A 13,937-nucleotide genomic window follows, 5' to 3' on the forward strand; every position below is an offset into this window, starting at 1 on the left:
CCTCCACGATCATCTGTGTCACATTCCAGATGTGAAATTCTCTGTTCAAAACAAAACTGAGTAACAGCTTTGCTTAAATTATGGTACCAGTTTCCATGAGGGGACCTGAAGTACATGGCTGTGGTTTAACAGAGTACATTTAGCTGCAAAGCTTGTTAGATTCATGCTTAAGTGCTCTGAATTAGTTTCTCATAACACTTTCCGCCTCCGCAGTAGACTTCATGTAATAACTTAGTTAGTCACTGACAAAACAGCATTTGGACATAGGAGACAATTGTTAAACAGCTTTTCCTCCTACAGGCTTTTGAAATTAACACTTTATTACTTCATACAAGATAGTAAAAATAATAAAAATAATCCCACAGCTTTTCATAAAAATTAAAAGGATTTAAAACCAAATCTTAATAAAAAGCCAAACAAACTTTGCATTTAAAACCAAACTAAAGAAATAATGATATGTACACACACTTTTTTAAGAAGAGATAATGAGTTTCCATTTGATATCAACAGGTGCTCTTCATTCATCATCTGCAAGAAACTAGGTTAGGTCTCCATAGGCCACAGTCAGTTATTAAGCAAATACACCACTGGTTCTGTGTCCTCCTTTTATTTCCTTGCTTCTTCAGTCTCCTCAGGCTCTCTCTCTTGGTGCTCCCTTTCCCACCTCATTTCTTTCAACTCTTGTCTGTACTTCCGTTCAATAAACCGTTTCTGATGGGCCATCTGGGGAAAGTTATCTGACACAACGAGAAATATTTTACATTAATAAACAAAAAACAGGTAACACAAAGCCTCAGCTTTTTTTAACTCTGATAAGATTAGGGGTAAGGGGGAGGAATAACATTATTACCATTTTCACTCATTTATTTCCAGTAATTCGTAGGAAACCAGGGCTGTGTGTCATAAGACTTTGGTTTCTTTGTGATTTCGACATCTGTTTCTCCCACTACAAAAGCCCTGCCAAATCTACTACACTCACAAAAATAAAATATAAAGTCCTAGTATAGCAACACAGCCAGGTATTACCCGGATTTTACTTTCTGTTCCCTTAGCAACAGGTGGTCGACACTGAAAAATTAATGTGAGACTACTGTCAAAGCTGTCAGGGTTTTTTGTCTTGTTCTCACTCCAAAAAGTATAAGCCACTTGTTCCAAGCACTGTACAGTTGCTGCCATTATTATTATTATTATTGTTTTAGACCATGTGGAATCCCCTAGATTCCCACACATTATGGCAGGGTTCCTAATGGGAAAGTAATAGTGCAGCAAAAGGGAACGCAGTCACATCCCTTCCAGAAAGAGCGAAGGCTTGGCTACGTACCGGCATGCAGCCGCAGCGTGGTTTGGAGGGCATGGAGGAGAGAAGACTGGCTAACACAGACTAGACAAGGCTGGGGGGGATGGAGGAATAGCTAGGGGGGTAGATACCTCTAATTTCAGACATCTGCCCATTAGCTGGTATCTATGTATGCTAGTTACAACCGAGGCTGTATAAACAGCTTATATAATTGATCAGAATTGCTCTCAATTTAGCGAACAGCAGGTGAAGTATGATGTTTTCTGCACGACCAAGGTGGTGAGATTCATCTGTGTGTCTGTGCTGCAGAGTACTGCGCCCTCCAGCCCGTCAGGAAAGGAGGTGGTAATGTGTGGCAGCCTGCACACATTTGGTGGTAAATCCTGCCGGGATCACACAGAGCTCGGGCAGCAGCACTGGCTACTTACATGTGAGATGAATGCAAAAGGTCACTACACTGACCTTTAACGCCATAAACTGATCTGGAGGATGTCTCAGCATAGGACTGCTCACTCTCTAGTGGGCTACCAAGAGAGAATTCAGCTGAGGCTCCTCAGGTAAGAGTCCCTCGACACTACACGTCTTCCTCCTCCTTCTGGGTGCCAGAAAGCACAAATTTGTTCATCTAGAGAACATGGTGCAGAAACTACATAACCTGCAGAAGTTTGTGGCACAGCAGAATGATTTTCTACTGCTTTGTTTTATTGGCCAGTGAAATTTGTGCCTTTTACTATATACTACAGGAATAAAAGGTTTCTTCATCAGTTATTTACAACTGGGGCGCAGGAGGGTATATTTATTAAAACCAGAAAGCAATCTAAATAAAAGCAAATTGTATTTAAATTGCTGCTGTTTTTAAAAACACCAGTGCTGTGCTTAATGGAATTCTGTGATATTTTGTTGCTTGTGCTCACCATAAAAATCAAAATCAGATTTTCAGCACTGTGCCTGTAACTTGAATCTTTAAGAACTCTGAAGAAATCAGCTTGGTAGCGACCTGTTTGTTTATAATCTATTTAAGATGTTGAGAAGGAAATTTATGTAATAAACTCATCATGTCTATGAACAGGCACATAAAAATTACTTCTACTTGAAGTTAACTACTTATGCATCAAAAAATCCCAAACAAACCAAAAACTGCCCTCCACAAGTATAGACCTATTAGAACAGATGCTGTGGAGCCTCCATCCCTAAAGACAGTCAAAATTTGACTGGCAAGGCACTGAGAAACATGACCCAACTTGAGAATTGCCTCTGCTTTCAGGGGCATTTGGAGTACAGACCTCTCGAGGGCCACAGTAATCAAACAAATATGTGTGTCAGAGAAGAGCTGCGGAGTCCTCAGACTGATAGGAGATGAAGCTCACAGTGATAACTGTCATGAGGAGGAACACTCAAAGGAAACTTCTGAAACATTTTGCAGATATTCAGCAGAGAAGAGAAGTTACATATTCCTACTTGTCAAATTTACTGATGGTGAGAAGTGTATGCTTAGTAGATGGCTATGAAAAAAAAATAAACCTGAATTACAGGGTTTCATTGTCTTCTGAAATTTTTAAGCCCTGGGATCTCCAGATGCAGAGAGAACACTTTAAAGAAACCTCTGGCATTTGAGGAGCTACATTCTTTCCTTTGAATCACATTTTTACAAAAATGTACCTCCCTATGTTCTTCTGAACAGAGAACTTCTGCTTCACAAAATGCATGTAGCCTGTTTCCTTACACTACATCCACACCTGGCACTTTAACCCAACCAGCTAAAGTGCTTTCACGTAAGACGCCTGCATACACTCACATATCTGACACTCCACGAAGGGCTGCTCCCACACCGGCAATCCCATGTGTGATTTGGAGAAATGCAGACAGAGATCACTGAATCCTCAGCTGATGTAAGATATTCTTAACAGATACTGATTTACAATGACTGGGGAATCTGCCTATATAACCTGAGATCTAATTTCCTTTTCTGAACTGGCAACTGAAAAGCAATTTTCCTCCTCCCTTGAATTAGAGGATGAGACAAACTCACCATCAGAGACTAAGCAGTCTTATCCCATGGAAAATCTCAATGAGGCCTCACTGCACACAGCTCCCTGTAAGCTGCAACCTCTGTCACTGAACAACTCCCTTCAAAATATACTTGTTACAATTACATACTAATTTACATAATGCATACATAATAATTACATTACATACTAATGCCACCTGTTACAAAACTGCCTTGAAAATACTAAAAGGAAGACCTGCTGCTAAGAAGCCGACGGCGTTCCACGTGTATATTCTGCTCAAATCTTATCTCCCAACAAAACCTGCACCTCACTAAAGACCAAGGATGTAAATTACAGATTATTTTCTTTGTTGCCCAAAATTATCTTACATTTTTCAAGTGCATCCATAGCAGCTCCCATTTCCGCTTGCTGAATGCTGTGAAAGCCAAACAAAAACACGTTACATGAGATGTAAGCTGTGCAGAATAAAGTGAAGTTTCTGACAAAGTGGAACACTAGCTACCCTTTTGTAATAAAACTCTCTGGATAACTAGTAGCTAGTAATTCCCAGACTGTACAATCTATCAGCCTTTCCAGAAACATGTGAGCAACAGCACTACAGCTCCAGTAGAATATTTTTAAACTTGGATCAATAGCACTAGCAGAACATTCTATTCCATTTTTCACTGAAACATTTTGTTTTCCTTAAGAGGAAAAAAGGAAAAAAAAATAAAATCAGAGGTGTGAATGCAATAATACCAATGATGATTTTTAACTGCTACCAGAACTGGTAGCAGAAAATAAGAGGAGATCTTTGGGGTTCATGGTTGAAGATTTGCAACTTCAGAAACCATTCTAAAATGCCCAGAAGTAATGGCATCAGGAAAAAAATTAAAAATGAGACCCGTGCACCCTTAACTTGCTGGCTTAAGTTGGATAGTAATTCAGTGAGAAAGCCAAAGATAAAGTCATTATTTCCAGGGAACTGTTTTGCAGATACTAGTCTGAGAGCCACAAATCCAGTTGGCATTGGCAGCCACCTTGAAGGCAAGTTTCCCAAAAAACCTTAAGACCAAAATTTGTAAAGACACTGAACCCTTCAGGTGTTCCTAAGGCAGGAACTCAGAATAACTCAAAAAAGGCTCTATAGCTTTCCTTTTCTAAGGCAAACCACACACTTGACTAGTCATTTTGGACGTTGCCACACTCAAACTTTAACACCAGGTGATTAATTTTTCACTGTACCTTGGGCCTTTACCGCATCCTATTCTTTCCCCTTTGAAGTAAACAGCTACTGTGTATGTCCTGGCATGAGATGGTCCCACTGTCTGCAAAGTCCTGAAAACAAAAAGACATGATTTATTCAAGCAGGAAGTATTAAAAACCAGAACCTGCTTAGGGCACATACATCACCAAGCTTTCAGTCTTGTCAATACATGTAATGGACCTTGTGCCAGGTATGGAGCAAGGGTTGAAAGATGCTTCCAGAAATCACATTAACCCAGAGACTACCAGTATGGTGCACAATAACAAGGAGAAATTTACATAACGTGCACCTTACTTATGTTGGTTACACATACTCCTTGAGGCTCACTCAGGAGCACCATATGAAAACAAAAACTTGAATCTACAAGCAAAAATGCAAACTGTAACACAAAGTGCTTAAACACTGTGAAAACACTTGTAAGAAAGTCATATAAATTGTGTATAGCATTGCCATCACAATGAATCACACCAATACAGTTACTGTGTGTGCTAAAACTTTAGTCCCTGAGAGCTGTGCAGTTAGCAAGGTTTTAGAAGGACTCTGTACTGGACATGGTAGCTCTCTGCTGTGAATTATCACAGTACAAAGAAGTTTTCCATCAGCTTTGAAAAGTTAGTCACAAAACAAACTTTCCATTTGAGCTTAACTGTAGGACATGCATCAACACCCATCCAAAGGAGCAAAAAGGTAATTCCCTAGACATGCAATGAATTGCTGCTTCTGCTGTTTCTTCCTTCTGCTCCAAATCTCTCTCCACTGTCAGCTTCAGTTCTGTCCACTACCTTGTTTCTTTGGAGCACCGATTTCACATCAATCTTTAAAGTATCTAAACTAAGGTACTCTGTCTCCATGCACTGTGACAAGAGCAAATAAAACCCACCCCAAATGTAAAGCAATAGTACTGACTGTAGTGAAACAGATAACCCCCAGAAAAGGAATTTAACAAGATAATAGGAAGATAACAGCATTTTACTGGCTCTAAGCTATACTACAGAAATCAATTTATCATCACAGCAAAACAAAACAAACATTTGCTACTTGATACACAGTGGGTTTTACAAGAACCAGAAATTATTTCTTTTGTATTCATCTCCCTCACTCAAGACAAAGCTGTGAGCCCTCCCACAGTGACACTGAGGAGTCAGGCTTGCAGAGCATCAGTTGCTGTGTTAAAGCGATCTTACTTCTGAAGTGCACTGTCTGTCACTACCTGAACCGCTACATTTCATCGAAAAACTTTACTCAGTAAATGTGACAAATGCACTTAAGACTTTCATTCTTCATCCTTCTTGATATAATAATCCAAACAATACAAGCCTGGAACTTTCATATCCTTTATCTCTTCTTTTGGGGACTAACACTGGAACCATTCCTATGTTACTTGAATGGATATGGATGCAATATACAATCTTACGTTTATTATGGCCTCTTTGAAGTGGCTATTACACTATTTTTCAACTGGCACAGAGAAGGGAGATCCATCCCATCCAGCTTCGGGTACCTGAGGTGCACAAGTTAAAAGGTTCCTTATGCTGAACCTCTTGTATCACTAAACTGTAGGACAAACATGGGCTGAATTGTGCAGTGAAAACATCCAAAACTTGTGCTGCCCTTCAGTGCCCGACTCTCTGGATTAGAAACAAGCCCTACCATCAGGATGTGTGACACAAGGTGTTTATGAAGTTTGCATAATCATGTAGAGCGTAGAGAAACTTCACACCGCTACTGAAAACAGAACGGAGCTATCTTGACTTCATACCCAAACAGCCATTGTTCCATTCATTGCATTTGAAGCACTACCACTCCTCACATTAAAAGAACAAATGTAGAACAATGACAATGAAATACTGTATTAAAACATAATGTTCTCCTCTGCAACTGTACAAGGTAAAACACTTACTAATTCTTCCTTGTAATGACTTAGAACACCTAAAGCTTGGAAAACACTGGTCCAACATTTTCCATCTTCAAACAAAGACAAACTGGAAGGGATAACTATAATAAAACCAAGCTATGTGAAAAGCATAGGGTGAGCAATCACATCTTCCTCCATATGCAAGAAAGACTGATAATTAGCTTGTACCCATAAAATGCCAGCTCTTACTTGTAAAGAGGAATGTCTGGCTCTTTTCCTTCTGTCCTGAGAGTCAAGCAGCACTGCTGAAGCTGAGATTTAGGATCATTCCAGTCTTGATTTAAAATAAACTCCTGTAAGACATTTACAGAGATGCTTTTATGATTGAGACAGTATGACATGAATCCCAAATGCAATAATTCGCTAAAACATAGGGGCAGGAAAGTAGAAACCTGACTGATCTTACCTTTAGCCGTGGAAAAAAGCATACATTCATGAAAGTGTGAACATATTCCAAATCTTTGTCAATGTACAGGGCAGCAATAAAGGCTGGGGGAAAAAAAAAGGAAAAGGTACTGTCACTCATCCACAAGAAGAATGTTAATGGCTTGCAATTTTAGAAACTAGTATCTCTGAGTACTCTAAAGCCATATCCAATTATGTTTCACAGCATTGATCCGATGAGGGTGGTATTAACCTGCATAGACAGGGAAAAATAAAGTTGACCAAGAGATTAAGTTACTTACTCAAATCCATTCAGCCATTTAAAGACCTAAAAAATACACTCAGCTCCTAATCTCACATTTTAACCAGGATACTTACCAATAAATCACTACTGGGTACCATAATGAAGGTTTAGATATAAATCACTCCCATTTCTGTGCTACTTCCATTTGTTTAGAGGATTTGCCAAAAGCCACAGGGTCTGAACAGCTCTCAAATATATCAAAATATACAAGATACAGATTAACTTTCTTTGCAGAATATTGATTACTGTTTCCACTTTCTTCTGAAAGAAGGTAGCACAAATTTCCACGTGGCTGCCCCCTGCCTGGCAGTGTCCAAGGCCAGGTTGGATGGGGCTTTGGGCAACCTGCACTAGTGGAGGGTGTCCCTGCCCATGGCAGGGGGTTGGAACTAGATGATCGTGAGGTCTCTTCCAACCCAAACCAGTGTGTGAGTCTATGAAATGGACTAAAATAATTTCATGTCCATGTAGCTTTCCCTCTTGTGGAATGAGTATTCTTAAAGCCCTAAAATGCAGTCAAATAAACCACAGCAATAGTCACCTGATGAAGGAGCTACTTTATCTTTCAACAGTGACAAGAACATATTAATGAAACACTGAAACTGCTGTTAAATAACTCAGATTACAAGCTTTAACTTCCTATACATGATTTTGTCCTGATCAACATGACCCCTCAATTTCTAAGCCTACAACTTCTTATCTGCACTTATGCCTTCTTCATGCTTTTATACAAGCTTCAAGAATCTGGTTTTCAGAGGTGTGGGCATAATTCATTTGAAAACCTGAACACACATTTTCAGTAGTGTTTTGGCAGATTTCATCTGGGTGTCTTAAGCCCCGAGGAAAAGAAGTTGCCAAGCACTATGCTGTTATATACAAATTAACTCACATTCCAAGAGATCCGCCAAAGTCTTAGTTCGAAGAGCAACAGGTCTTTTTGTCTTGTCATTAGTGATGGCAAACTCTTGCATACCCAACTCTTCTGCCACCTTGGCTTGCGTCCTGTTGTTCACCAAAGAACTTCTTAGCAGCTGCAACAGGAAGAAGTCCCACTCAATGCCCAAATTAACATTAACAATGCCAAAACATAAAAGGTAGGGAGAGCTGAGGAAAAAAAAGTTACTTTTATCCTTGTAGCACCTCACTTCTCTCAGTTTACTGACATTCTGTTTCATCACACCTTAAATGATTTATGCAATCACACACATACCCATTATTTCTACTGCTGATTTTCTCTTCTGTTTCAGTTCTTCTCACCAAATGTTATTTATTCTATGGATGCATTACTTCTGTAGGTATGTCTTGCATTTAAAATGCTTGTTTGTGAGCTTCTTTGCAGTCATATATCATCTCTTCATCAGTCCTGTATTTTTACAGCTAATCTGCATTTCTCTAGTTTAAGTAATACAGAGGGGTTTTTATATATCTGTTTTTCCACATAAAGTGTAAACATACATTAAAGCAAGACAGTCTGGTGCTTCAGAACAAGCAGATGAGGAAACGACTCCATTCATTAGGCCAGGAAGCCTCTATGTACTGTTTGCTCTACCGAAGCTAGTAGAGCTGAACTGATGCATCCCTGACCAAAATCTGCCTCTAGTATTTTCAAAGCCACCTGGGTCTCCATTAGAGTTCCATGAAGTGCTGAACCCTAGCTCCAGGCAGATTGCTTAACTAAACATAGAGCTCTGCCAAAGATCTAATCCCATACAGTTTAGAGAAAGATTTTGGAATTTTAGGGTTTCATACAATTTTCTGAACCCCTTGTTAACATGAGCTTTTACTGTTTGTTTGGGGTTTTTTTGCTTTAATCAGCCTTAATTTAGGAAGTTAGGGATATTACAGGAGGTGGGAGCAGAACTGAAAGAATGTAATCTACAGTTGAGAAGCTGCATACACATTTTTTCTCTCTTTATCTTCCATGTCACATTTGCTCAGCTTATTAGATCCAAGTTATATGCTACCTGGCTCCAGGATGTCAACTGAGCTCATGAAAATCAAGATTTATTTGCTGCACTTGATACTTCATCTCTGACAACAGATAAATAAAGAACAGTATGTTCATAATTTGCTTGGCAATGATGTATGAAGCAGATACTCACAACTTGATCTTCATAAACTAGGCAGACTGCATATAGGATTATTACCTGCCTCCCTAACCTCTGCTTAAACTCATCATCTACTTGTTCCTTTCCAAAATTCTTCCCTTTTATGTCCTTAAGATAAACAAACAATACTTCCCACAACAAAATCCAAAGCACGATATGCAACCTACGTGATGGCCGCGCACTATCACATGACAAACATCTGTTTCCTGTAACGTTAAGACACCCCCCCCTTTGGTTGTGTTTGCACAGAATTTCTTTCAGTGGGACCCATAATCATGATTAGTAGCATCACAAAACAAACAACAACATATACACTACACAGTGAATTAGAGATGGAAAGAAAACGAGTTGTCCTTGGAGGACTGTAGTTACCAACTTGCTTCATCGGTAGAACTTGCCTCCTCTGCGAGTGTGATCTAGCAAGAAACTCAATCCCCCTTAAGGACACAGGGAAGACACGTTAACCTGTGCCCTCCCAGCTTTCACAGAGCTAGGCTTTACTCTAGCAACACGCAGCCAGCATCACTGCAGATGCTGTAACATGTGATGGGTGCTCAACCAGAGCTTAACTCTAATTACAAAGCGATTTTTTTGTTGTTGTTTTTTAAATTTCTTCCATCTTCACACACCCAGGACTAGCAGAAGCCAATACTGGAGTGATTACATCTTCCAACAGCCAACAAAACTTTATCCTTTTTATGGGCAGATCACTTGGATAGCTCAAGATACATAAACAAGACGACTTTGTACTTCCTTTTTCTTAAATATAGTTAATTTAGAGACATCTCTCCAAAAGTAGTAGCTACACACCAGGAAGCCACTGTATTACCAGTCAAGTGGAACCCTTCTATCCTTGACCAAAACTGTCAATTTTGGTCAATTCAGTTGATGTTCCATTATTACCTGGAAAATATGTTCCCAAATAACAGCAGAAAAAGCTTGGTGTTTGCTGGTTCCCTTCAGATCCCGTGTCATCACTCTCCTCTCTCACAGGTCTCATTTAAAAAACATTCTAAAACAATTTTCACTGCAGGCACATCAGAGTTGAAATTTTATTCTAGGAATTGCCTCCCTGTACCTATCTTCATGCGTTTTCAGCATCAATTCCACTCTATACTTTGTAATTTCCTCTGCAAACTTTGATCCTGCAACAACTTCTACTTGCCAACTCACTAATCATTAAATCAGCAAAAGGAGGCATTCTGATCATTGCTCTGCATATTTACACCCATTAATAGCAACACTTCATATCCTTCCTGCCAAGGAGTTCTTGAAAGATTTATCTTACCATACCAACACTGATGGATACATTATTAAGTCACTGATAAAGCAAAAAAAACCCAGCACCTCACCAATCTTGGATTTCTGCCTTATGTTTTTGTTTCTCTAAAGAATTAATGAGACAAGGCTCTTCCCCTTTTAACTTTTACTTCAAAAGTTCAAGCTTTATTCATTCTTCCTCCTGAATGGTGCAGAAGAATCCATACAAATTGAAACGAAACTTAAGAACTGATGAAGAAAAATTAGAATTACTTTTAGTCAGCACATGTATTTTTTTCTTGTAAACAGATTTAGCCCGGAAGACCCAAGAAGGATATTCTTGAAAACACACTGCCTGCTAAAGACTAAGCACTGCCATCCCTTTATTGATCTGAGAAAGCTAAGTACTACTACTACTCTGAGTAGCTAAAAAACCTATGGTGCTACATGATAATTTTACCTAGAAGACTTGACTCAGTCCTGATACACATATCACTTTTATTGTAACCAAGAGTTGAAAACTAAGAAAAGTTTTGTAAGCCTAAGAAAATTTCTTCCTCACAAAGCCACAGCTGTCTAGCTGCAGTACTAAATGAATCAAACTGGAAAAAACCCCAAACATGTACTACCACCCTATGTTTAAACTGTTTAAAACTGCTAAAAGATCCCCAAACTGGGTTGTTCAGAGCCCACATAGGAGAGACTGAAAGGCTACATTAATCAACAACGGACGACTGTAACAATGGTGAAATTAAATTCAAAAGCTATCACAGGAGCTCCAATTGAAGGCAACAGGAAAACCAGTCTAAAATAGATTGTAAAAACTTATCAGGAAGCATAAGCCTGGCTAGTTGCAGGTTCACCAGACTAGAAGTGATGAATAAAAAAAAGTCATGTAACGTGCCTATCTAAATAAATGGTTTAAGATGCCCATCTTTAAACAAGAACTAGTCTTATCTCCCAACTTCACTACTGACATCCTCAAAATTATTGATCCATTTCACAGACAGAACAAAAATTAATGCACTGGGCTCATAAATCACCGTTTCCTATTCACTGCAGAGCTCATGACTAAAAATTAACAAAGCCTTATTAAGAGCAGTGGTTGCTGAGGCTTCTTTTATTAATCAAATTCAGAATAATTCACTAGCTGCTCCCATAATTTTAGTCTCCATCCCACTCTCGCTCTCCCCAAGAGCATGATTGATAGCAGTCTCACCGTTAAGTGCCCTTCATGATGATCAGGGAAATGTATGAATAAATACTCTGTGGCTACCAACTGCATTATGGAGTCACCCAGGAATTCCATCCTCTGGTTGTGGCCTCTGAAAAATGAGACATCAATGCAGCAAAATCAATAAGCACTCAGGGAGGAAAAAACAAAACCAGCATGCACACACAAATTAAAATGGTGATCTGAAAGTGAGCCTCACTCATTTCCAAATGCATTTAAGACAATTTTCCAGTGTTAACCAGGTAGGATGAAAACACAGTTCATTACTGTTGTAACACCAACTTTCAGCGAGAAAGCAAATCAGGGTAGCTACACATAAACACAAGTATTAGATTGCAGATCTGGGACTAACAGAAGGAGAAGAGCAATTGACATCAAGTTTGAAATGGGATAAGGTCTCTATCTGCAACTTCTTACAAGAAATTAAACTAATGAATGCAATGACTGCTAAGAGGAAAAAGGTCTGTCCGTCCACAAGAAACATAAAGATGAGGGTTGGAACCCATACAAGATCCTTGACTGGGACACCAGTGGTATGGCTGCACCACTTAAAACGGGGCCTGGCAGCTCTATGCACCACAGAACACAAGGGCTGCACTTGGACCAAGAAGCATGATTTTACCTCTTTTCCTCTGCCCAAATGTACCTCCAAGCATGTTTCACTACTGCCTCAGCAGTGACATGCAAATATCAATGATGTAGGAAGAAACACCAGGACGGCTCTCTAACATCATCTGTAGTGTCAGACGGGACACTGCGCCAGGCGGGCTGGCGAACACAGCTGCTCAACTTTCTTCTGGAGAACAGGCCTAACACCTTGAGTCCAATCACATACAGAGCAATCTCAGATACTAACAGAAGGACCAACAGAGCTACACGAGGACTCTTGCTGTGTACTCACAGTGTCAGATGGTTAAAGCCCACTGTCCTCAGAGTGAATGCACGTGCTAGAAGCCGAACGTGAGTAAAGATTACTCCAATTGCCTCCTCAAACTCTGTAAGCTTTTGAAGCACTGGAGAGGTCTCAATGAGTTGCCTGTCAGTATTGGACTCCTGCAGCTGTAAATAAAATTAAATTGACAGTTTCAGAACTTTTCAGAGAAAAGCAAGACTTTGTAAACCAAGGGCAAAGAATACAGTGAACAAGTTGTCCTGTGCACAGCTGAATTGAGAAAACTGTTTCCTCTGGCTTTTTGTCTTGGATAATTACCACTCCAAGAAGATGTGAGCTCTGATGTATGCTTTCTTAACACTTGAGGCATTTATAACACATTGCTTACATGGTCTTGTCAGTATACATGGACAGCACAGGCTACTTATTTTCACAAAACGTACAATTGTACGTGTCTGAGTTTCCTAATATGATCACATTGTTTGCAACTGAGCAACAGATTCAGAAATTATTAGAATAGGGCTGGCAGACTGACAGTGTGTCAAGATGAGACAAAACCCAAATCTATTTCTCCCACTTTCCTTCACTATCAGAAATCAAGAATAAATACTTAGTATATGAAATTCAAAAGGGTACAATAACACAAGAATATTAAAATTATCACTTTGGGTCACTATCTTTTCTTATCAGTTTCTTGTCTGATGTCCTTGATGTGGTGACACTGGTAAATGGCTTTCTGGAGCTGGGAAATGGCTTAAGCATCTCCTCCAGCCACTCTGGGCATCTCTCTGGTATAGCAATGCCTTAGAGGAAGAATCAGCCAGATGAGGATGCCTAAAGGAAAAGTAAGAGTAGCCACAGGTTTTTAAAGTGGCATTAAGATAATTTTTGGTTTACTGCCTGCCCCTTTTCTATGAATTGATTACACTAATTACTTCTTTTTCCTTAAACTACTGAGCTTTCAGGTGACATATTCATAGTCTTACATATCCCAGGCATAAAACCCACGTTTAGGTGGTAACGGTCAGTTTGGAGTTCAGTTGCATGTGTAGCTGAGGCTGCTCTTTGTTTCCTCACACACATCCTTTGTGTATACCTACACAGGATTTAATCTGCTCTTTTCCCCCACAGTCTGTCAGTCGCTCCTGTGTTTTTGCAATCAGACTGCGACTCTTCACCCTGCTGTTGTCCCTGCTACCCTGAATAATTTGGTGTTGTCAACAAACCGCCACCTCACTGCTCATCCTCTTCCCTAAGCTGTTGATGCAAACAGCCTGTACTCCAGCAG

At 39.7% G+C, this 13,937-nt stretch overlaps 1 protein-coding gene across 1 annotated transcript in view; it reads right to left on the reverse strand.

Moving 5' to 3' along the window:
• Window positions 1-292: 292 nt before the first annotated feature.
• DROSHA (drosha ribonuclease III) overlaps window positions 293-13,937 on the reverse strand; it is a gene marked incomplete at its 5' end in the record, with an annotated part of 72,383 nt that continues 58,738 nt past the window's right edge. The window contains 8 exons of the mRNA XM_084280055.1: window positions 293-737; window positions 3,675-3,721; window positions 4,531-4,623; window positions 6,657-6,760; window positions 6,874-6,956; window positions 8,045-8,186; window positions 11,743-11,848; window positions 12,659-12,816. Coding sequence (XP_084136181.1) covers window positions 607-737; window positions 3,675-3,721; window positions 4,531-4,623; window positions 6,657-6,760; window positions 6,874-6,956; window positions 8,045-8,186; window positions 11,743-11,848; window positions 12,659-12,816 — 864 coding nt within the window. The 3' untranslated portion in view covers window positions 293-606. The remainder of the gene's footprint in view (window positions 738-3,674; window positions 3,722-4,530; window positions 4,624-6,656; window positions 6,761-6,873; window positions 6,957-8,044; window positions 8,187-11,742; window positions 11,849-12,658; window positions 12,817-13,937) is intronic.

The sequence above is a fragment of the Gallinula chloropus genome, assembly GCF_964237585.1.
Source record: "Gallinula chloropus genome assembly, chromosome: 2".
NCBI classification, from domain to species: Eukaryota; Metazoa; Chordata; class Aves; order Gruiformes; family Rallidae; genus Gallinula; species Gallinula chloropus.